The sequence below is a fragment of the Nannospalax galili genome, unplaced genomic scaffold (genome assembly GCF_000622305.1).
Source record: "Nannospalax galili isolate Female #2095 unplaced genomic scaffold, S.galili_v1.0 scaffold657, whole genome shotgun sequence".
Classification (NCBI taxonomy): domain Eukaryota; kingdom Metazoa; phylum Chordata; class Mammalia; order Rodentia; family Spalacidae; genus Nannospalax; species Nannospalax galili.
The window spans coordinates 434,296-460,366 of record NW_008339927.1 but is presented as its reverse complement, the minus strand read 5'-3'; the positions used below and the strand labels follow the sequence as shown (position 1 = coordinate 460,366).

At 40.7% G+C, this 26,071-nt stretch overlaps 1 protein-coding gene across 1 annotated transcript in view; it reads left to right on the top strand.

Moving 5' to 3' along the window:
* The window catches only part of Ush2a (usherin), an 828,188-nt gene that overhangs the window by 466,080 nt on the left and 336,037 nt on the right, over positions 1–26,071 (top strand). The window contains 2 exon segments of the mRNA XM_008834819.2: positions 10,782–10,941; positions 21,438–21,571. Of these exon segments, the coding sequence (XP_008833041.1) occupies positions 10,782–10,941; positions 21,438–21,571 (294 nt within the window).

The following is a 26,071-nucleotide window of genomic DNA, read 5'->3' as shown; positions in this document are numbered from 1 at the left end:
AACCCTTCATACAGCAGTTTATTGGATTTGTGTCTGATATCTAATTGGCCATTTTCTTAAAATAATGAACAAGTATATCCTCGTATATTTGTGTCTACTGAGGTCACAACATGTGATAAAGTGTAAACAGCCTCTATGGGCCACACCCTGGGTCAGATGCCAGGCAGCAGAGGCCTGAGAGGTTTGAAGTGTCGTTGTCAGGCTCACATTTGAACTCTGTCCTCTCACTGCTCCTGTTATTAGTTTTTCTTTACCTTAGCACTTTCAAGTGTTTGTGTTCCCCCAGTTTCTGGCCTTCTGCACCAGAGGCTCTTAATTTGAGGGGTGTCTGATAGGCTTCAGGAAAATAAGTGAAGTACTGAGAAGGCATACAAACTCTTGAGAGAATGTATTTTTTCTAGAAGGAGAAAACCCATCAATTTTATTTTATCAAAAAGATCTGTGACTCTCACTCCCCACCCCACCCCCACCAAAGTTAAGAATCATCATATGGTGCACAGCTGTAATCACAGTATTTGGGAGGCTGAGGCAGGGGAATGTCATGAGTTCAAGGCCAGTCTGAGCTACATATCCAGTACTAGGCCACTCAAGGCTACAAAGCAAGAATTACCTAAATAATAATAATAATCACTATATTATATGGGGCGTGTGCTCTCTCTGGTTGCACTCCCAGAATGGCACTCCCCCGCCACACCTGGCTAGTCGCTGGTGGGTCTGGCCACAGGCGTTTCTGGCCACGGCAGCTTGGGTCCCGTGTCTCTGGAGCTTCTCTGCTACAGGAGCGTTGTCCTGCCGAAATCCTGTCCCTATTCCACCTGTGTGCTTTTCCTCAGGATGCGAGGTCCACTGGCCACTGAACCCCAGGGGAGAAGTACGGAGACAGCGAAAGCTAGAATGTCCATGAGTCGGTAACAAGGGAGTGCTGTCCCCCGGAGAGATTGGGCCTCCGGTAGTGACTCAAGACTCAAGACTTGGCTTAGTCTGTGTTACAGCTTTATTCTCTGAGACCCAGCTCTCTGTGTCCCAGCTTTCTGCAACCCAATGCTCTGCAGCCCAATTCTCTGCAGCCCAAATCTCTGCAGCCCAATTCTCTGACCATTAAGAGAAGACTAAGGCATTTATACCATGGGGGTAGTGGTAAAAGCTTTGGCTGTTAGATGCTTTGTGAGGCATTCTATTTACATATGGAAGTAGATTTCTGCCACACTGCTAGACTGTTGTCTGCCTGGAGAAATTACAGGAAGGCATGGTACCTTTCAGAGCCAAAGGCCATGTCTATATTATGGCATTTGTGGCGGACACTTCAAAAGGAGAGACAGGAAAGATGCCAGGAAGACACCCTGCTTATGAAAGGAGCCCGCAGCACATGATCCCGAGCTGCATGAGCTGTCCGGTCGTGAAGGGGCTTCCACTTTGCATAACAGAGGTCTCCAACAATACTAGATGACCAAATTCTACATAGTGAGAATAGCCCACTTAGAAGAAACATTTCCCAAATCATTGTGTCTTCTTGTAGAAGGTGAGTCAGTTCACTGAATTATTAGTGATGCAGAATCGAAGGATTAATGAATAATTTAAGAAAAATCAACTTTAATAGTTTTCAGAAATTTGAAATTTCAATTTGTAAATGTTTACCAAAGAAACATATGTGTTTCTTCCCCCTAGCCATATACCGCTAGGGAGATGGCAAATGAAATTTTATATCTGATGAAGAGAAATCTGAAGTCATAGAACCAAATTTCATTGTTTTTCACTCATTTGCTCATGTGACAAACATATCTAGCTTGTTCGATGAAGCCGCAGAAATGACAGGACTAGAGGTACATTGACAAGAAAAGGAGGCACAGTCTCTGCACTGAGCACCCTCACGTGTCAGCAGGAGATAGAAACTAGTTCAGTGATCACAGGGAAATAGGAAGTTGCGAACTTGGGTTAAACCCAAACCATTTATCACTAAGATACTGTGTGATAGGGGACTTCAGATATATGGAGGATCAGAAGAGATCTTCCCCAGCCATTGACCTTTAAAGAAGCTGTAACAGATGACTGGGGGCCAGCCCAGAAAAGTGTAAGAAGAGGATTCCACGGGAAATGGTGTCTGTGGAGGTTGTAAGATAGGCAGACCTATGGGTTTGTGGTCATGAAAGAAGGCAGTGTCCCTGGGACAGAGTGAGCGAGTGAAGAGACAGAGGCATGACCCACTGGGTCCTGAGAACTTGCTGTGAAACAGGAGGTCCTGAGTTCAGATGCTCAGCACCTAAGAAAAACCATGGCATGGCCACCAGTGACAGCAACCCAGCATTAGGGGCATGGGTGTGGAGACAGCGGGATCCCTGAGCTGGCTGAGCGTGTCTGAAAAACACCACATCTCAAAAACTAAGATGGAAAACTATAGAACAAGGCATTTAAAACCCTAATCATGCTTCTGGATTTCTACACATGGGCACCAGCACCAGCAGCCCCACCCCACCCAGTACATCACACACATGACACACACACACATACACAAACACATACACAATGGCAATGCTGTAACATGAGGTTGGAAAGTTACATCCTCTAGACCCTGTAGACAAGTTTTTGGACTTTGGGATAGAATTTCAATAACTGAAGAATTCTTAATATTTTCAACTGTGACACAGACCATGATTAGTTATATAGTGCCAATTGACTTACTAGCTTGGGCTATGCCTTTCCTAGTCGAGTGTGTGTGTGTGTAGTTTCATTCCTCTCTCCATAAATTTACATGGGCATGGCATATATAAACATTTGAAATTTTCTAAGAACATTTCTAGGATTTTACTTTATAGGTAACATTACTGCATGGATGTTTCTCAAAACACACAGGCATATACACACATCATTGTGAACAGACATGTGGTCTGTCATGCTATGAATGTACCAAAATATATTAACAATGCTTCTATTGGATTTTTGACGCCTAAAAAATGTTTCTTCAGATTTCCGTATTATTCCTAGCTAAAGAGGGGATTGCTAAATTTCAGGTACAGAATTTTTTTTTAACTTTTACAAAAACTTTATTGAGAATTTCATACATAAGGTGTTTTGATCAAATCCATGCCCATTCCCTCCCCTCCAACATTCCCCCCTCTGAAGAGGTAACCTTAAAACCTTTTAAGGATTTGATACAAGCTCCCAAATACTTATGACATTTTTGGCCTTTGGAACAGAGTATGTTGCTAATAGGCCCAAGGACATTTTGACTTTTAGCCCAGAAACTGGCTGTTTTTCTTTGGGGTCTTTTTACCCTAACTTCCTAGCCAATTCCTGCCTCCTTTTCTTATCACGCCATCCTCTGAAGAGGTTACCCAAATTGCCAATAGGGAATAGGGATGCAGACTGCTCTGGCTTCTTCCATGTTGAACAGGGATGCAGGGTGAGGCAATTGGAGTACCCCTTCAGTGGGTCTATCTAAAAGACTCCCAAATTGCATAACTCTTGTCTCTAAGGGGAAAAGAAAGTCCTTGAATTATGAATAGGAGATGTGAAGGAGAAGTAAAGGCAAGAGCAATTAGCATTAAAAGTTCTAGACAGGGAACTAGAAAAAAGTCAGTGCAGGAGAATGGGAGATGTGAAGGAGAAGTAAAGGCAAGAGTAATTAGCATTAAAAGTTCTAGACAGGGAACTAGAAAAAAGTTAGAACAGGGCAATTTTCAAATGTTCATCTGAGAGTCCATTGGAGTTTCTTGACAAGGGCTTCCAAAAGCATCCCTCTATTGGGTTCTTCCTCATTTTTCTTTTTCTTCCAATGCTGGACTAGTTGGTTTGGAAGAGTGGCTAGATACTCAGGTGAGGGTCCAGGGACCCTGCTTGGCACTCCATTAAAGAATGAGCACAACTGTCAACAAGCCCAATTGTGACTATTTTTAGCGATCAGGCTCAGCCGAAGTCGTGATGATGGCAGTTGTTTCATGCAGAACGGACTGCTGTATAGCATCATCTTATTAAAAGGACCTAGAATTTCAAAGGATTTGGTGCTAGGAGCCACATATGTGGGAGAACATACATCATTTGTTTTTCTGAGTCTGTGTTACTTCACTTAGTATAACAGTTTAAGACTCTTGAAACTCTTTGGCAAAATGCTTACAAGAAATGTGGTATCAATTCACATGCCTCTCAACCATGCACAGATATATCTGTCTGCCTCAACTTGTGTTCATTTGATAGGAAAAAAAATAGCAGGTTGCTTCCATTTGCCTCTGTTAATCCTGTTGACCGTAAGCGTGTTCTCATGCTTTTTCTGCATGTATTCAATAATCATGACATCTTATGTAATACGGACAGTACTTAATAGTTTCTGAAACTTTAAATACTTTATCCAACTTATTTCTTATTTGTTTAGGTGGTCCGGAAAGCAGTGTTTTATTTTTGCTGTTTAAGCCTTTGCACACCATTGTATAACCTATTTTTTCACCTAGAGTAGAGCACGTATATCACTGAGTGCAGATTATAGAAAGGTTTTGATTCTGTGTCACCGATGGTCCTTGTTTCTGAGTTATTCTAATGTCCGTTTTTAAGACTACTTGTGTGCTGACTTAATCTTTGTGTTTTTAACAGCTAAACCCTTTCATTTCAGTACCTTATACCTTGAGGTGAAGTCCTATCTTCCCCCTCTAATTATTATTCATTTTCGTTGAAATGTCTTAGTTTCTGCACTATGTTCTTCCAGCCGAACAGTAGATTAACTTGGACAAAATGCCACTGATTTTTTAATGGGCTCTCCTCCTTGAACGTTTACTGCTGAGGAATTAACATCTTCAGGTATTTCTGTCTTGGAAATGCCTTATAGTCCATCCGTTTTTCAGTTTCTGTATGCCAGGAAAGTCTTACAATTTTCTTCATAAAGACCTTATATTTCTTGTTGAGATGCTGCCCATGTATTAACAGAAACCCTGTTATCGCATTAGTGTTTAAAAGCATGCTATTCTCACCAATGGTCACTTTATATGTTTATAAATCTCCAACTCACAATTTTTCCAGCTCTATGAAGACAGAAAATACAATGAAAGAACTAGAGTCTGGCCTCTTCGGTTATGGGCTTTTAGCTGATTTCACACATTAATATGTAGGGCGAACACTCATTTTGAATAATAAGATATCTAATTCAAGTTCTGTATTATAAATAAAACCCACACAATTTGGGTAAGTCATAAGTATTTGCCTGATTTTTTCCAGTAATTAATTTGAGATTATTAAAATAAACATAAACTGTGAGAGGGTTAGAATATTCTTGTTCATTCACATCTTTTGAGAACAAAAGAAATTCTCTTCCTTAATTTTTTAAAACAATTGTGCGTCTGACATTTTATATGTGAAAATTCAAGGTGGGATGGGATGAGGTACGAAGAGGTCAGAGAATGTTCATCAATGAGCAGTGCTCCTAATAAAATGATCATACATGTGCATATTTATTGCTAATGAAGTATATATTGTTCCACCTAAAAAACAGAGAGCATCATAAAATTCTGTAATTCTAAAATATGACAGTGGCATGTACATCTGCAGGCAGGTGTGACAGGATGCACCACAAATGTACCAAAATATTAACAAGATAGCGACCATTGTCTTCGAATGTTAAGTAGCTTTAGCTTCTCCTCCTAATTTCTGATATGCTCTGTGTGTGTATGTGTTCACCTGAGTGTGTGTATTGTGTGCACATACATACATGTGCATACACAGATACATGTGTGTGCAAACCCAAGTGAGGGCCAAAAGGCAACCTCAGCTGTAACCCCTCAAGTGCTTTTTCCTTTTGGGACAGGGTCTTAAAAGTTGACCTTGAACTCACCAAGTAGTCCAAAGAGGCTGGGCAGGCTGGCCAGTGAGCCTTAGACAGCCACATGTCTCTGCTTCTCTAGCACTGGGATCACAGGTGTGGGCTTCCATTCCAGGCTTTTTTAGACATTTATTTATTTATTTATTTATTATGTATTTATTTATTTACTTATTTATTTTATGCATATGAGTGTTTTGCCTGCATGTAAGTGCATCCTTGCATGCAATGCTTGCAGAGGGCAGAAGAGGGCGTTGGATCCCCTGGAACGGGATTTACGATGGTTGTTAGCTGCCATGTGGGTACTAGGAACTGAACCTGGGTCCTCTGCAAGGGCAGCCAGTGCTCTTAACCACTGATCCTTCTGTCCAGCCTCCCTTTTGGGGAATGTGTGTGTGTGTGTGTGTGTGTGTGTGTGTGTGTGTGTGTGTATATACTGAGGTCAGAGGATAACTTTTAGGAGTCAGTTCTTTCCACAGACCATGTGGTTTTCTGGGGACTGAACTCAGGTCATCAGGCTTGGAAGCAAGTGCCTTCATCTTCTGTGCCATCCTGTGGGCCCCGTGTCTGGCTTTTTCATGTGGGTTCTGGAACTCAAGCTCAAGTCTTGAAGCCTGGACACACTTTACCCATTAAGCCATCTCCTCAATCTGCTCTTAATTATTACAATGATCAAATTCTCATTTCTTAATCTGAACAACAGAGAGTATCTGAAGGCAAAAGAAAAAAGAAGAAAATGGGAAAAATAAAGCTAGTCTGTAACATTTTTTTTTTTTGTAGTGCAAAACCACTGGAAAGATTTTATCAGTGACCTTAAGACCTGCAACTCCCTTGAGAGCTTAGGAACAGAAGACTAACATTCATTATGCCAGGATGATTTGAAAATCTTAAGCTTCTGTTTGATTCGGGGGCCAGACCAGTCACAATTACCATTTGTTATCATCTTACTTGAATCCCTTAAACTTAAAGTGGCTCACTTTCACTTTTCCTGATAATTTATTCCTTTATGAGAACAGAGCTTATTATCTTTTTGATTTGTATCCTGTTGCCTGTTTAATGATTTATTCTACAAAGGCATGTGTGCAAAAGTGATCTTACTAGAAAAATTATTGTGCTATAATAATTATGGTACCATCAAACTGAATTAAATTATGTTTCATTGTAAATAGTAAGATATATTAATTTTTTTAAAAGCCTTTTTATGCCAGTGAGGATAAAGTTACCTTTGCATACTTTCATTAAACACCCTGACCATACAAGGCACATTGACAAACCCAGTAACAAATCAAGTCATTCTTTCTTACAACATATATTTCCAAGGTCTGCTCCTTAGGGCTATTAATTAAACGCAAAGTACCAAACAGTGTATGTTAATTCTGTGAATACCAGTTCCACCCCTATTTTGGGGGAATATGTGGAAACCAATCTCAGACCATAGGATGCTAGGAAAAGTTCAGAGGTAAGTCAGCTGCAAACTAATGGGAATGTTTTACCTACTGGATTTCAAGAAACATGAAGGGACTAACCATTTTTATTTTTTCCTGATTGAATCACTGGATGGCTAGTGATCTCAATAGAGGGAATTAATTGCCTTAGGAGGTTGGAGAGATGGTTCCATGGTTGAGAGGACTGACTGCTCTTGCAGAGTACTTGGGTTTGGTGCCCAGCACCCACATCTGTAACTCCAGTTCCAGGAGATCGGACCCCCTCTTCTGCTTTCTGTGGACATTGTGTGTACACGCCAGCAAACCATTCATACATATATAATTAATTAATAATTGCTTTGGTTTTATCTGAAAACCATATCCTTTTTTGAGACTTTCTGATCTTCTGTAAGTCAAATACTTGTGTCAAATCATGCTAAACATATTCCTTTGATCCCTGGGATAATCCTCAGTGTTGTTATTATCTGCCAAGTAAAATGAAGACCAGTTTACATTGATGGGGAAAAATAGACTCATTCAGTATGGTTGATACTGTGCCTCGTCCTTTGCTCTTGTGTCTCAGTTGCCCTATAAAGGAGGTAAATAAGCACAGTATGCATTTACTGATGATCCCGAAGCACTTGGGATCTGCAGGCCCATCATCTGTGATCACACGCTGAATTTGACTTAGGAAATCTAAAAGTTCGCCAGTCATCAACTCATGCCATCCATCAAATTTAGAGCCACAATTCTTCCCAGACCTCATGGCCCAGTGCAGTGCCACTTGGAATGTCGGATATGAGTGCTTTTGGCTAGCTCAGCATTCTTGAAAATAAATAGTGTTTTTAGTCTGTGATTGAAAGGGTTAAATAGTACCAATTCATTACCACTCACAAAAGGATTTATTTTGTTCTCATAAATCAGTTTTATTCCACATTTTTATTTTTCCCTTGGGTGAGTGACTCCAATTGAAATCAATACAGGTGCAAATGACACTATCAATCCAGATATTTGATTATGGATTGGAGATCCCTGGGTTTGCTTTTCAGCCGGTTTTTTTCAGATCATCTCTCTGAAGAACTGAATATTCTTATTGGCATCTGTGAGTGATGGGTATGCTTAAGATGCAGATAATAATTATCACTTGTATACCAACAGTGAAAACCCAAAATAAGCAAAGATTGAACAACGAAGATGGAAACTCTAACACCATTAGACTGTTCAAATTCCTCAGAGAAATTCCTTCAAATGAAGGCAAGTTTTAAAATATCTTTGTTTCCTTTTAACAAATTCTGGTAATACAATTGATGGTTATAAACTGCATTTAGAGTGCTGTTAAGAAAATGAGGTGTGGGCTCAGTGGTTAAGAGCTCCGGCTGCTCTAGCAGAAGACTCAGGTTCAGTTCACAGCACTTGCATGGCAGCTAACAACCACCTGAAAATTCGCTCCCATTGGATCTGACACCCTCTTCTGGTTTACACAGGGATTTCATGGCATGGGTTCACTTACATACATGCAGGGCAAACACTTATGAACATAAAATAAAAGACGATTTTTTTTAAAAAACTGAGGCGTTACCTTTTTCACACATTTACTTTGTAGCCTCATCCAGCAACTTCTCTAGGTTAACAGTGAGAAAGTATATAAGGTGAGTAGCACATCGTTGAAGGGATCCAGGCTTTGCATTTCTGTAATTATGCAAGCTGGGGTATTTAAAAGAGAAAAACGGTCCAACTTTAAGTTGGACAGTGGAACTGATTTAAGTTGTTGCTCAAGAAGCTGGCATTTATACCGCAGTATCTCTTTGCTTTACAAACAAATTTGTTTCTTAGGGCCTTTTACATATTGAATGCTTATTTGGGACTCCACTTGTGGTATCACATCATAGTACGTGATACAGTAGATGGTACAATTAAAAATAGTAACACATTTTTAAAAATGTTTATAAGGTAACATTTGTGTGCTTATCTGATTCCTTATATCTGAATCAATATTGGTACTGCTTTCTAATTTCAGCAAATATTTAGTCTGGTTATTGCCTTTTGCTTCATGTTTTGGGAAATTATCTGCCTTTGGTCTTCTTCTGAGAAGCATATAACTAAAGATGGGGTTTTGGTGGTTTTTGTTTTTTAATAGCTAAGAAACCTGGTGTGCTGCATAGCTTCAGTTGTCAACTTGACACACCTGGGTAGAGGAGCCTCAAGTGGGGAATTGCCTCCATTAGACTAGCCTGTGGCCATGTCTGTGGGGCATTTTCTTGATTGTTGAGTGATGTGGGAGGGCCCAGCCCACTGGTGCCACCCCTGGGCAGGTGGTCTTGTGTTGTATAAGAAAGCAGGCTGAGCACAGGCCACAGGACCAAGTCAGTAAGCAGCGTTCCTGGTCATCCGTGGCCTGTGCTCCAGCTCCTGCCTCTAGGTTCCTGCCCTGAGTTCCTACCTTGGGCTCTCTCAGTGATGAACTGTGACTCCAAAGATGTAAGCCAAATAAACCTTTTCCTCCCTAAGTTGGTATTGCTCAGAGTGTTTTGTCACAGCAATTGAAGGCAAACGAGAACAGCCAGGGACCAGGAGAATGCAGTTCCAGTTCCATAGAACAAAGCGCTCTGCATCTCCAACTCTCGAGATAGTATCATAGGGATGGGTGCTCTGAGCAGATATTCAGGAACAAATGGTATGCAGATCACAGGCTATTCCTCTGCAGGAATTCAGGAAACAATTGGCAACATGTGGCCTGTTTGCAAGGTAAAGAGCAGATAGTCACACAACAGCATAAATAAGGCATAGCTTGTTATATACTCCAAACATAAACATAAGGGACAGTGCACTTCAGAACTGCATGTGCATACATGCCTATCTGACTCTACCATTGTAAGCAAGATTGCCTACTGAAGACTTTGCCCATGTCGTCAAGCGTGCCTGCTGCAGAGTTCAAACAGGGCAGTTGTCTCCAACATTGCTGCTTTTATTTGTTGTAGGAGGGCAGCCGTGATCATTTTGGGCTGAACAGCTCTCATCTGACTGCTGTTAGTCCAGTTCTGCAGACTATATGGAAAGGAAAATGCCCAGTTACAGCCACAATGAGGAAGGCAGTAATAACAATGTCCTGATGAATCCCAGTCATGATACTTCCAATGATTTGGTCATTAGAAGTGTCTAGTCACATAGAGCTCAGTTGCTGAATAACGTTTTGTAGAGGTAAGATATCCAAAGGAGCGTTAAGCTGCCCCCATGCGCCCAAAATGCAAGCCTTTATTCCAGGGGGTGATACAGTAGATGTGGCATAGTAACAAGGGACTTCATGTGGGTGTGCATGCCTTCTGTGCCTTTACCCATCCAAAACACTGCATCCTTGAAACTTTCTAATTTATCTCAAAATTTAGCTCTACAGCATGTTGAACATGCCACAACTGAGGAGAGTTTTGAATTAGATTGTTTACAAACGTATGAGCTGGAAGTTCTTAGAACAAGGTCACAGCTGATGCGGCTACAGATGAGGCAGATGATTTCCCAGTTGCAAGGCTCTCTCCTCTATCTTAAGTGTCGTCTTCACTTGCCCCCAGGTTACTGTTCGGGCCTCTCGAGTTTTTCTTGCTGGTATCCTCTGGTGGGCAGCCTGGCTTCTCCACACTGGGTCGGCTCCTGGGTCATCTGGTGGAAGTCATACGGCAGCTGCTCATCCTCCATGCCACCGTTTGACACACTGGCCAATAGCTTAGGAAGGTGCAGCTGCAGTTTTTGGAAAAAACCCTGGGTTATATTAGGAGATGAGAGCTTTCCCTATGCCCTCTTCAAGTGTTTTCCAGGACACCGCTGGGGAGCTACCGGGAGCACACTGGCCATAATGACATTCCACCAGAGTATCTCTTATCATTGCATGTGAAAAAAATTTAAAGTAGGATTTGTTTAAGAAACTTGGGGGACGGGGAGCCTCTCCTCGCCTTTGTTTAAGTTGAAGCTTTAGTGTACGGCGTGCTCTGTAATTGCTCGTCCCTGTCAGTTACATGGAATGCCTGTTATATTGAGAGAAAGCTTACGATATCCAGGCACGTTACCAGTTTTAATGCATCGTAGACGTTCCATCACAGCAAACACCTTTAATCATTGATTTTTTGACATGTCAAATAGTTTTACCTGTTTGTGTAGAGACCCAAACAATAGAATAAGCATTAATGACAACACATACATACTTTAAAAACCCAAACTATTGATGAGTAGCAGTTATTGTTTTACATGTAGCTTTGTTTTAATAAAACCTTTAATAGTTTTATGTTAAGAATATTTTGAAAAGAAATCATTTTTTATCTTTGCTATATAATTGAATAATTTATTAATACATATGTCTATTTAGAACCTGTTAAAATGAAATTTTAATTAAAATATATATAACATTAAATTTATAGTTTACTGAAATTTTTATCTTATGATTTTAATGAACACTGTTCTGTATAAACAATAGAAAATGTAGTTAAAAGTTTTGCCCACTGGGTGATGGTTGCTCCAGGTGTTACAAGAGAGTGCCGTACTTAATACCATGTAATGATTTTTTTAATTGTCTTTATCTGAAAAAGAAAATGGTTGTGCATTAGGAATGGGATTTATGGGAGAAAATACTTTTACAGGAAACCATGGAATTCCATATGGAAAGAAGTGAAAGGAAGCTCATCCCCAAGTCAGCAAACATGATCTGCTATACTTCTGAGGGCTGGAAAAAAAGAAGCTGAGACTTAAATAATTTAATAAAGGATATTAAGATATTCACATAATGGAATATAATTTTTAGAAAATTTTGATACAGTGCATTGTCTTATTTACCCAGTATTAACAGAAAATGTGGCTACTGATGGTACCATGAGGGTGAAGTTTTCATTTAGATTTAGGTGTCTAATTATTGAAAACAGGCACAAAATGGCCAGTCTTTAAAGACAATCTTTTAAATTAGCAATGATGTTGTAGTTTTAAGGAGCTGCAGGAGAAGCGTGTGCTCTAGGTATGGTTATTGGACATCTATTTACATCAGTTTGGTATTTTCAAAGACTGTGATATTTAGTAGAATCTAACTGCTGTTAAATACACCTTGACACTAAGGATGTTTGAAAAAGGATTTCAGAAGCAGCTCACATAGTACACACAGCTTGAGCTGGAGAGGAGGCTCAGCAGTTAAGAGCACTGACTGCTCTTGTAGAGGACCTAGGTTTGATTCCCAGCACCCCCATGGCAGCTATGAACCATCCTTAACTCCAGTTCCAGGGGAATATGACACCCTCTTCTGACCTCTGTGGCATTGCACGACATGGGTGTACTTACATATATGCGGCAATACACTCATACACATAAAATAAAAATAACAGAATATTTTTTTAAAAAGAGTGCATACAACCAAAGATTACTTCTCCATGTAAGAAATCGCTACTCACTCCAGTTATTTCTGTATGTGTGTTGAGGGAGCACACGTGTGGGTGTTCACATGCATGTGGAGGCTGTAGTCAACTTGGAGTGTCAGTCCTCAGGTCTCATCTACCTCACTTTTTGAGACATGGTTCCCATTGGCCTGAAGCTCTTGCCAGGTGGTCTAGACTGGAAACCTGCCTGTCTCAATCTCCCCAGTGCAAGGATTGCAGTCTCCGGCCACCGTACCCAGCATTCCCATCGTCTGGAAATCAAGCTCAAGTGCTTCCTGGGCAAGCCCTTACCAGCTGGGATGTCTTCCCAGCCCCAGTGCTCTTCAGTTACTCTTATGCCTTTCCAAAGTAGTTATTATCACATAAGCAGTGACCTTGGGTTTCCATTGGTGGTTTCCACAGTCAGTGGATACTAGCTATAAAACAGGTCTTCCTTGCATCTTTCCATTTCAGTGATTTTCATGTACAATTGTGAATTGTCAAGGCAACCATGCAGAAACAGTACTGTGAGGAAATTGAGGGGTGCGTGAACCAAGATTTCCTCCCACATATGTTGGTCCACCACGTGAAAAGAGTTGACTCACGAAAATCAATCTAGAAATTGCAGATGACTCCCTTTGCTCGGGAAGTCAGCACATTTTTAAGAAGTAGCGTCGTTGATCGAATTCAATTGGCAAAATTTCTCTAAAAGGAGGCATCACGAACATGCTAGACTTTACTGGTCATATAACCTCTGCTGTAACTATCAATTCTACAGTTTACCAGGGTAATGTCCCAGTGAAAGGCGCTCCAATAGAACTTTACTTACAAAACAAGCAGCTGGCCAAATTTGACCTGTTTAAGTGTACACTGTAGACCTGTGGTTTCATTATAGTTTATGTTAAAATATGATTTAGACATCTTCCTAAGATATCCGCACCCTCTCATGAGTCTGCTCTTTATTATTTAATTGATTTACTGATTAATGAACTTCCTTTTTCAGACAGTGTCTCACTATGTAGCCCTGGCTTGCCTGGAACTCATCGTGTAGACCAGGCTAGTCTTGCACGTACATAAATCATCAGCCCTCCTTCCTCTGTTTCCCGAGGGCTGGAATTAAAGGCTTTGGCCAACACCCAGGGCCTTGATTCTGTTGTTTTACAAAAGTTATGAGCGCTAATTAAAAATTCATTTAAAATAGAAAAACAGCATTGAAAAATGTCCTACTGTTTGTAAATAACTAATGCTAACAAATGGAGCCGTCTCCATAGACAGTGTTTTGGTATCAAACAACAGAAAATAATTTTGGTTAGTGAGGACACAGATGAATTTCAGTAAGAAAATGTAATAGTTCCAGAAGTTGTCAGCAGAGCTAGAATTAGCTGTATGCACACAGATTCAAAAAGCCACGTGGCCCAGACAGCTTGCCGCTGAGATGAAGCACGCTGGGCAGCCCCGGACTCAGTGGCCCTGGACAATCTGCTTCTGAATTCTCAACAATTCTGGAGCTATCTAGAACAATTCCCAATTGACTGGGAGCCATTATTTCTCTCCCAAGGTTTAGCACTTCTAGATGGAAACAGTTCCTTAGCAAGCCAATGTCAACGCACCCTTAACCTAGCCTCACAACAAATAAGCAAACAAAATTCCCATGAAATTAAACTACATTCTGCATCATTTCCCCCTTTCTGGATTGTCATCCTGTTGTGATTTCTGGATCTTTCTTCTCTTGCATGGATGATGGCTATGGCAAGGCTTTCCAGGGTGTTACTCATTTGGCTTTTAGCCTCTGTTGAGTTTCTTATTTCCACTAACTTGTTTACTAAATATTTAATAAGATGTTTTCTCATGGCCTCTGCAATATTTTCTTTCATCTTCTACAGTGTGCACATCATTTTTGCCCCGGGAGATGTGGTTATTTTATCATACTGTTTCTTTGGGGCTGTATGAATATTGAGCATGCTGTCCTGCTGAATTCACCTGCTTAATGGGTGGGCAGGTCTGTTCTGAACTTAGCCTTCTTTGCCTTTCTGCTTAGTCTTCCCCGAAAAACTCTGAGGCCTGGGTGCTCATGTACTCGACTTGTCTGTTGCCTGGGAGGGTAAGTGAAATACAGGTTATGGAGAGATGAATTTGGCCAAATTCTATGAGCTCTGGTTTCTCTGTCTCCTCTGACATCCAATTACGTGTCCTTTGAGGGTACACCTGCTCCATTAACTCACACCCTTCTCCAACAGTGAGCAATTGTGTCATGCTGTTTGGGAGTTTACCTTGTCTTTGTTTTATGTTTAGATTTCAGAAAGGATGCTCTTCTCTTCCCTCCCCTCCCCTCCCCTCCCCTCTCCTCCCCTCCCTTCCCTTCCCCTCCCCTCCCCTTCTTCCTTTTCTTCTTTTGTGACAAAAGTGACTAGGGAGGGAAGGAGGGAGGGAAGGGGGAGGAGGGAGGGAGAGACATTGAGACAGACTTTGTAGCAATGTAGGTAGGATAGCTATCAAAGGCTTCTTTGTTCGGGTATTATTTATAAAATAAAGGCCCTCATCTTTGACATCCCTCCCACCCAAGAACCTTTAGAATTAAGAGACTTGGAGGATATATTTTGTGGACAAAATGATTTAAAATAGTATCTCCAAGAAAATTAAGTGAAGTCTTAATTAATAACTGCTCAGTGGAGGAGCCTGGCATTCTGAGTTCCAGGTAAAGGGCTGGCTTGCATTGCTCCCCTGATCTGATCTTCAGGGTTTTTCTCCTTGGTAAAGGCAGAGCTCTCAGGTTGGGAGATGGAGCTGAGCAACTCGAAAATTGAGACCTCAATATGAGTGAAAATACAGCTTTTTTTTGCAACTGGAAGTAGGAAAATTAGTGAACACCTTTTCTACTGTAAGGTGTAATTGGATTCAGAAAAGGGCGAACTTGAACCAGGACTGGGTCTGACATCTAAAATCATCACAAGGTAACAAGAATCAGTCTGGGTTGTTTGCTGTCATTTCTCATTACAGTCTCTGTGCTGAGAAGGGATTCATGTTGTGCCATTTTCTCTTCTTGTTACAGTCTTTGTCACATGAATAAGATATCAGGGTACTAATGCCTGGCATGCGGTATCTGTGCATGTGATAGTGTGCGCAGCTACACTGACCTTTGCAATATTATGTATTCTGATTGGTGCCTCATTTCACCTCCTTCCTACAAGTTAATAAGACTGTAAAAAGAAGAGAACAGAAATGGCCAGCCAGTCAAATTATAGAATATTGAAAAGGTCAGGACAGCACCGCACAGAGGAAAAAATTACGGAATATATGATGCATTAAAATTCTTGTACAATGATTATTACTGGACTGAGGAAGGGTCCCCACTCATGTTATTTCATCTAGAGAGCCTCATGGGGTACTGTCCCCAGGAGAGTGGTCATTTGTGCACCCCAGCATCAGACATGCAAAAATATTCCTGCATGCTGGTTCTCACTTAACAAGATAGCTGCATAGGAAACATCTTGCTGGTCAATAAATAAGAACATTAAGCTTTTGCTTTAGAAAATGGGTATTGACGGTGTCTGCATTTGGTCAGCACTTGAAGCTGGAAAGTTCTTTATAAGTAAAACCTGTTGGCCGTTGACTGTTTCTTCACTTAACACTTTTACTCCTTCAAAATAGGAAAGTAGAACTAAATAATTTGCTCTTGGCAAACCATTTGAAATGTAAAATATCTTGAAATAGAAGATAGAGATTTCTGTTTCAATATTAATTTTAATTTTTATGTGTATGATTATTGTGCTTGCATGTAAGTTAGTGTATGTATGACAGGTGCCTGTAGAGAGGATGTCAGATGCCTGGAACTGGAATTACAGATGGTTGTGACCTGCCATGTGGGTCCTAAGAGCTGAACTCTCACATGAGTGCTGGGAACTGAACCTGGGTCCTCTGCAAGAGTGATCATGCGATAATGATCACTCACTTTTAAAGATTGCTTCCTGTACATTTTACGGTGTCTCACGGGACATCTGGACTAGGTGTTTTAGTCTGCAAAAATAGATGCTACTTAAACATTAGCTTTATCCTCTCTCTACATGGCTAATTTCACTAGTAAACACTGTCTAGTCTACAGCCAGACTCCAAAGGCTCCACTAGTTAGGAAGCCGCATGTGATCAGTCACTTTTAGAAATAGAGGAAATGATTTTTGGTCATTCCATTTATATCAGCCTAACTACAGACTAAATCACTCAGTTGGCGGTACTGAAATTTCACCATGTTGTGGAATCACTCAGTGTTTCCTACTTGGTACTGAATCCTCCTTCCGTAGGTACGGGTGAAATGTTTATGTGGTAACCCTAGGTGACTACAGAGTGGGGGAACCATGGAATACAGACATACACAGCCCATTCTGCAAAGAATTCAGTGCATCCCTGGTGGGGTCTGAAGTCCAGTGCTTCCTATCAAGACACAGTATCTGAGGAGTCTAGATGCTCAACTAAATATCATAGAGCTGGTGATTCAGGGTGTAGGGAGCAGTGACTCCAAACCCTCAAAATGCAAACTGCACACCCACTTACACTCACAAATTGGGTAAGAGCAGAGGCTGACCAGACAGGAATCAATGCTCACCGCTACAGCTTCATTTTGGAGATCGAACCAAGGGAAAGTCTGAGGTCTTGTGTTTTGACAAGCTGTCCCCTGTACCTAGGAGCCCCAGTTAGGAACATAAAGGAAGAAGGGAAGGATGGGAGGGGACGTGGATGAAGACCTGGATTCTTGAGATCCTTATTGCTTTTGAATCCAGAGGTTTTTTTCTTTCTTTTTTTTTTAGCTTCATGGAGAGTTGAAATTATGTCACTGTAGGTCTGTGAATTGAGCTGCATGTTTGTGGAGATACAAGAGAACTTTAAACTCCCTCAGCTGTGTGGTTCCTGGAGATACACTCGTTCATTTTTGAGCTGAGCAAAATGGTTATGTAATTACATACTTCTCATAATTATTGAGTAATTATATACTTCTTATAATTACTGCATAATCATTGTTCTATAACTAGAACCTAATGTTACAACTAATTGTATAATTACCATGTATTAATGTTGTTATCTGGGAAACTTAGAATAAAGTGGTACTTAATATATTTCCCCCTGCCAAGCCATTTCCAAAGCTTGCAATAGTATTTGTTACACAGCTCAAAATTTGCTTCTAGCACAAATAAACACACCAGTGGCAAGGAAAACATCACCAGTGTGAGCGTACACGCTACTCTTTGATCTTACGTTTACACCTGGCTAGAAATTGATGAAATTATGCTCTTGTGACATAATTGTAGAATTCTGTTGTTGTTTTGGTATTTTCAATCTTTTATAAGATGTGCAAATTACGCTCCTCTGGAGCCAGAAGAGCATCTGTCGAGGTGTCTGTAGGGTAAGGTGACCTTTTTGAGCATTTACAGCTGAGCGTGTGACAACGGCAGCCTTTGTCCAAGCTGTAACTGCACATGCTCCAGAAGGGCCAGGCTGTTCGGATGCCCATCATGGAATAGTGCTTAGACAGTGATCAGAGGAGACTTGTGTTTAATCTTAACCAGATTTCTTGAGCGCAAGAGCCATGTTTTATGTATTTGGGGTGTATTCTCATTTGTACCAAGGTCTCTTTTGTATGCAGTTGGAAGTCACTGGTTTTTGGTGAGGTCAAGTTAACCAGCTAGCTGTAAGGAATCTTTGAATGCTAAGATAGCACGGTTTGGAAGAACCTTTCAATGCAGAATGAAATTCTAAAAGGCTGTTCGCAGAACTCATTGATACCTGCACAGCACATGCCTAGGGATAGTATATCTCTTTCCATTTAGGATTTGAACCCAGTCTGTAACTTGGAATGTTTCTTTACTGGAAATAAACAGAAATTGTTATTCCCAGTGTTCTGGGAATGGTTTGAGAATAAACCATTTCTTTAACTGTGCTGACTTTAAGCCCAGAATAAGAAATTATTTTGTTGAGATTCCTTCTGGCCACAGAAGGCACTTATACCTGCATAATTTATGATGAAAATTTCAGCTGCTCCCTTCATCCCCAATTGTTATAAGTATTATTTTCAAGTTTTGTATGTGTTTAAAGTATTTGTGTGTGTGTGTGTGTGTGTGTGTTTATGTGTCATACCCACAGTTCATGAAATGGCCCTCCCTAACTCACTTCCTTTGATAGTACTGAGTCCTGTTAATTTTAGAATTTGGACTATCATTTGTTGGGATAATGGCATGATGGATGATTGATCAGTTAATTTAGATAACCATGGAGATTTAATGATGAATACATTGTTATGTCGGAAAACCTGTAGAGCTAAACACTAGATAATAGCCACAAGAAATAAAATGCAAGGTGCACAACTTTAAACACTGACTCTTGCTGTCTGGAAGGAATAAATGGTATGGATTACAAGGAAAACAGTAAGCAGCCTTCCAATTTTGAGCTCTGTGATGAGAGAACTAGATTTGGTAATCCAGGTAAAAGATAGCAGGTAGTAAAATAAAACTGCATACAGTGAGAAACACCCTGCCAGTGTTCCTTAGCTTAGTGATGCCCTATTTTGATCATACACAGAAACCCAAGAATTTCAAAAAGCAGGTGTTCATGAGAAGACAGTGTGTGCTGGGTGTGGTCAGCCTGATCTCACTTCACTTCTGTAGGCCCCCTGTACTGTGATTACCACTTCCTGATCGTGAATGATGACCTAGAGATTCAGAAGCGTTAAGCACCTAAGTAAAGGATGCATTGCTAAAAATAGGTAAGGCCAAGCTCCCGAACACAGCACACCTTGTCTGCCCTTTTCCTTGCACCTCAATTTGCTGCTAAAGTGGTAGAATACATTGTATAAATATTGTAGGCATTAGAGTTTCTTCATTATATAATGCAAGACCACCGACGTTATGTGACCGTCTTTTATGTTTTAATCAATAACAATTATGTTGTTAGCATCTTTAGGTCTTAGCGGTTTGCTTGTTTCCCCCTCTGAGTCCAGTGTCCTGGTTTTTGATGTGTTTTTTTTTTTTTCCTATCTGCAAAATCTGTAGAAAAGATGAAATGTATGTGAACAGAATACATTTTGACAAAGGAAATAAGTATTGGCATTTTAATGTTCTTTAGTCTGTGTTTTTTAAAGAGTAGTTACAACAGAGTCCTATTTAGCTAAAACTAAACAATACTTTGAAAATATGTCACTGTGTGTACACTTTTCAAGAAAGTATTAATTTAGAATGTGAAGCAAACGTCACACTATTTAACTCTTACCACATTCCCATTTCAGATCTGATTTTTAATACTTTTCACCATGATAGTTATGCAGTGATGCAAAAGAGGGAGGCGCTTATTACTCCATCCTACACATACTGAGATTTAAGAATGACTTTGCCAAAGATTTAGAAGGGAGAGGGTGGTGAGACATAGGTGAAGACAAGTGATTCTTTAATTTGATCAAGCAACTTCTGCATTTTCAAGAGAGTTGAAAAACAGATGATCCAGTCAAAGTGGACGGCTCTTACCTCTTGTCCATGGTTGCTTTTTGAGGATATTCTGACCAGTTCTGATTTAAGAAAACATTAAATAGAAAGAAAAACGAGCACAAAATACCACAGTTGGTGCTAAAATGAATAAATGGCGTGCATTTGAGCGTGCTGTTTATATGCAGAGCTGTCAGACTGAGAGGCGTCGTCTTTTTCTGCCTGTACAGTAAAGAAAACTCACGGATTAGAAGAAGATGAAGTGTTGAAACGTCTCATAGGCTGATCGTTTTCCAGATCTGGACACTTTTTATGTACATGTCTGAACTTGCTGTATAGCATGGTCTTTGTGTTCATTGAAGCTGATTCGGCTGTGATGAACTGTAGGTACTAACCCAGCTTTAATTTGGGTCATAAATAGTAAAATATGAGTGTGAATTTCGATGGCAGAACAAGGAATGACTCTCAGGTAGTGATTTTTGGTTTGTTTTTGGTTTTAACTTTTGTTCTTTGGTGTTTTTTTTAATTTATTGAATTTTTGTATATTTCACACAGAACATTTCAGTCATTCTTAATCATCTTTATACTCCCTTCCCCACTTGACCCCTCCCATACCCCCCACTGGAATTCATAATTCTGTCATTTGTGTTAAGGTCTATTGTGTCAAGCTAGTATCCCCAGATGTCCCTCAGTGCAAGTTCATCTACTGGGGTCTAGTTAGCCTGTATAGAGTCTCTTACTTTAGGAAGATAAGTCTTCCTCACCCAGTAGTAATCGGCTATTTCTTTAGCTAAGGTTGGGGCCTGCTGTCCATTTCCACAGTTCTATGCTGGGTTTTTATCTGCTTCAGTTTGTATGGGTCTTGTGCATGCTGACACCGTTACTGTAGGCTCATATGAGCAGTGATGTAGCGTATATTATAAAGATTTTATTTCTTTTTAATTTATGTGTAAGAGTGTTTTCCCTGCATGTATGTTAGTGCATCTGTGTCATTGAGGTCAGAAGAGGTTGTTGGATCTGGAGTTACGGACAGTCGTGCTTCACCATGTAGGAGTGTTTTCCCTGCATGTATGTTAGTGCATCTGTGTCATTGAGGTCAGAAGAGGTTGTTGGATCTGGAGTTTCGGACAGTCGTGCTTCACCATGTGGGTGCTGGAAACTGGACCCTAGTCCTCTGCAAATCCAGACAGTGCCCTTAACTGCTGAGCTACCTCTCCAGCCCCTTGGATAGTAATGTTACAGTTCCACATACTAGTGTATATTCTGCAACCCAAGAAAATATTTAAGTGATAACCGGAAATGGCCTTTAACTGCGATTTTCTTTTTTAATCAACAGGTGAAAACTAGACCCTTCTAAGTGGCACAAAACCATTCACAGCAGGGAAGAAAATACACTGCGGGCGCTGGTCAATGGTTTAATCCCTTTCACCAACTACACAGTACACATGAGCACGTCCAGTACCCAGGGCAGCTTGGTCAGTGACCCTGTTCTGATTGAAATGCCTCCAGGGAGTGAGCCTGCATATTGTTGTCACTCTCTCTAATTTTAACCAGCCTCCCAAAGACTAAGTTACCATTGAATACTTTATTATTGTAATTTATTCTTTCGGAATTTAAAGGGTCAGTTGTATTTCTGGATGTTTTTCTGCCTTTATTTTTTTTGGAGACTCTTACATTCTTTTGTTACCTTGGTGAGTCTGCTTTCTCTGTGTGTGTGTGTGTGTGTGTGCGTGTGGGCGTGTGTGTGTGGTATTTAAGTATACTGTACACAGGTGCACCTCTGGCTGTCTGTATCTTAGCAACATTAGAAAATGTGAGATTGTTTTTAGGTAATTTGGGGGTTGTTTTGCTTCTTTAACTCGCCACATTTTGTTCAACTTTTCAATTTTCACCATTTATACATAATACATATATTTTATATATATACATATATGGAAAGGTAAAGGATAACAGCTGTTTATATTTTGTTGGGAGAATTTGGAGAATATATTGACAATATCAGATTCGAAATCTCGATCATCTTTGTCCTTCGGGTCCTTTTCTAGACATTTCTAGACATTTCAGAGAATGATTTTTGAGAACTTCACTCTAATTCAAAGTTCATGTTTTAAGATTGAGCCTTGCCGTTGGCCTGCAATGAAATCCCAGGGTTTCTCAAACTGTGGTTTAGACCTCTGCTTAACACTCTGAGTCTGGGGCAAAGAACAGCTTGTAGCTGTTAGAATAGGAATTCCCATAGACACCTGCAGATTCTGCGGCCTGGTGGGCAGCCCTCAGTATCTTTCCTGTGTGAAATGCAATGCATTCTGGGTATGTTTATTTTAAATATTTTTATATTCAAAATTGGCCTCTTTTTAAGTTGCTATAATTACATTTCCTAAGATCTGCACTCAACCCTATGTCCTAACTATTTGTAGGGATTATATGCTAAGAAGAAATCCCCCTCTCTGATTGGTCTGCCCAGCTCTTGTACAGAAAGCCTGGTAAAAAAGAACAGGTCTCTCAATGAGCTTCAGAAATGTATGTTTTCTGAAAATACTCCAGGAAAAGGATTCCAGGAGACCTAATGACTGCACTGTAGCCAAACTTCCTGGAATCACCAAATTTAATAAACTGTCACTTTTATGGCATTTATACCAATTTAGATAATTCATAAGTGATAGCAATTTAGTTTGTATTCACACTATAAAGCTAATTTATTTGGGTTTGGTTTTATTTTGGTCTTTTTGAGACAGGGTCTCCCTGTAGCCCCAGCTGATCCGGAACTTACTATGTAGACCAGGCTGGCCTTGAACTCACAGAGATCTGCCTGCCTCTGCCTCCCAAGTGCTAGGACTAAAAGCATATGCCACCACGCCCAGTTCTAAGAGCTAATTTAATACATTGTTCATGTGTGTAAGCCTATATGATCTAAGAATTTCTTCTGTATAAAAGATGGTGATTCAGTTAAAAGTAGTATACCCTTATTGTTCATCCAGTACACACGTGGGTGTATGTGCCAACACCAATATCATCATCATGTAAAGAGGAAGGAGCTAAACTATTGTTCAGTGGTAATGTGGCAGAGCAGAGGTCCACTGTGAACTGAGACTCATCTATGTTTCACACCATCTGGGCTCAGTGTAACTCCTCAGAGTAAGTACCAGAAATCCAAGTTTGGGAGGTGACCCTTCATCCAGAAAGGAGGCATTTTCTTAAGATGCAGAGATCCACTGCACTTTATTACAACCGTCAGGACATATGTTCTTCCATCATTAGATTGTTGTTGATTACAGTTAGGAAACTTATCACTTTGAAATGATCTTTTTTATGTCCTGTGGCAGTTTAAAGGTGATACCTCATTGATTAAATAGGTTTTAGTTCAGGCTTCCTTTTACTTAATGAGCTGAAAACATATTATCATGATTTACACATAAAATCATGCTGAAAAGCACGTGGCATTCCCCGGAATATGTGTGTTTAAGTAGAATTAAATTAGTGCTGAGACTTATTAAAGAAACCTTCCATGCCTTTGTCCAGTGAGCTGTGCTTCATACTGAAATGAATAGTAAATGACCCAACGCACAGGAGTGAGGCAAGGCCGCGCAGCAAGTCTGCGACTATTTACTTCCAAATTATGTTTGGACAAACATACTGCATTTCTTTGGTTACAGTGCTAGGTCTCCCTCATGGTGACGTTGAATTCCTAGTATCACTTGATGCTGGATTATGTAAGATTTGTAAGGACAATAGCCTTAGCTACTGTCTTCTCCATATAGATTAAAAACACAATAGCAGAGGGTTTGGGCAAAATAAAGACACCATTTGTTTGCTTCAGTGGTGTTTGCCATAAAATATTACCTGGGGGCTGAGGCATGGTGCAGTGAGGCAGGCTGCCTACCACACACAGGAGGACCCAGTTTGGATCCACAGCATTCATATGAAAGCTAGCATGGCTGTGTGTGCCTGTGACCCCAGAGCTGGAGGGGCAGGGCTGGGAGACACATGGACCCCTGGATCCTGCTGGTCAGCCCCTCCAGTCTCAAAATGGTAATCTCTGGGTCCAGTGAGAGATCCTGTCTGGAGGAAATAATGAAGCAGAATACCTGTTATGTTCCTCTGGTCTTCATACGTGTGCATGCACCTCTCTATATATGTGCACACACATGCAACACACCCCAAAACACTGTGTATACATGTGTACACACATGCAGCACACAACCAAAATCACTGTATAAGTGTGCACATATGCATCATACCCCCAAAATCACCTGAGTAGAATTCACTCATTTAATCTGGCCAAGTCTAACTCAAGTGTTAAGATTCAACTTAGAAATCAACCCACTCCCCCCCACACACAGACACAGACACATGTGCACCCACGTGTGCATGCACACACACGCATAATTAAAAATAAAATTAATCTTTTTAAAAAACAATTTTAAACGGGTCATCTCATTTGATAGGAACCAGTTCTCTTTTGCTGATGGGAAAAATATGATTAAGAAATATGAGGCTGGGGGCTGGAGAGATGGTCCAGTGGTTAAGAGCACTGACTGCCCTTGCACAGGACATGAGTTCAATTCCCAGCACCCACACAGGAGCTAACAACCATCCTTAACTTCAGTTCCAGGGCATCCAATATCCTCTTCTGACCTCCATAGACATTTCATGACATTGGTGTATTTACACACGTGCAGGCAATACATTCATACATGTAAAATAAAAAATAAAATACTTTTAAAGAAATATCAGGCTTGCAGAATGTCCCAGTGGGTAAAGTGCTTGCCCCACAAACATGAGGACCTGATTCTATCCCAAGATCCCATATAGAAATACAGTCCTGGCATGGTAGGTCATGCTTCTAATCCTAGTCCCCAGGAGGAAGAGGCAGGAGGATTTCTGGGGCCTGTTGGTCAGCCAGCCTAATTGAGGCTCAGTGAGAGATCTTGTCTCCAAAATAAGGTAGTGTGTAAGAAAAACACCTGATGTGGATCCCTGGCCTTTACCTGCACACATGTGCATGAACATCTGTACACTCTCATACACACATGCAGGCACACATAAACAGATCTACACATACAGACAAAAGAAACATGATAAACCCTAACTGGGCGTGGTGGCACATGCCTTTAATCTCAGCAGCACTCAGGAGGCAGAAGCAGGCGATCTCTGTGAAATGGAGGCCAGCCTGGTCTACATAGTAAGTTCCAGGTCAGTCAGGGATTTGTGAAAACCCTGTGTTATAAAAATAAATAAATAAATATGATAAGTACAAGTTATTTGAAGTTAGGGGAAAAAGACAGCAAGAAGATGCCACCACCATGTGTATTATGATGGTCAATTCTCAAAACGCACCCATTTATTTTACAAATTCATTTGAATATTCTTTGGAGACCAAGGGGAGTGCCTACTGTTTTCTCTTGTATAGCACAGCCCCACCTGGCTCTGTGCACTTGGGTTTCAGTATTTCTCCAATCACTGTACTTTGGGTTGTTGGTAAAATGGAATACTTGTAGTTAGAGCTAAGATCCTCCAAGAAATGAAAGCTGTCTTTTATTCATGCTCTCGAACAGCAATATGGTACAGGTTCAAGAGTTCTAGGAAAAGAGTTAAAAAATAAAAACAGAATCCAAATGTTAATCCATAAATATGAAACTTTCCTGTGGCCTTTACCCCTGCGAGGTCTGGAGTTACTAATGGGGTTAGGATTTGAACACTTAATGGGGCTCAGTGCATCTGTATTTTGTATGCATGGAATTTGGTGTTCGGTTTAATAAGTGCTTGACATTGGTGATGTCCCTTAATTTGCTTAAATCTAATTGGCTCTTTTATCAGTCAAACCTGTATGGATTGGCAATTGATCAGAAGAGGGTCAGCCATGACTCCGCATGTAGTTAAATGACGGACATACCAGGTAAAGCTGCAGTGGCCAGATAATGAGGGAGAGCAGATGAGCCTGGGGTGGGGTGAGGTGGAGGAGTGAGTTGGGGTGGGGTGAGTTGGGGGACTGAGGTGGGGGAGTGAGGTGGG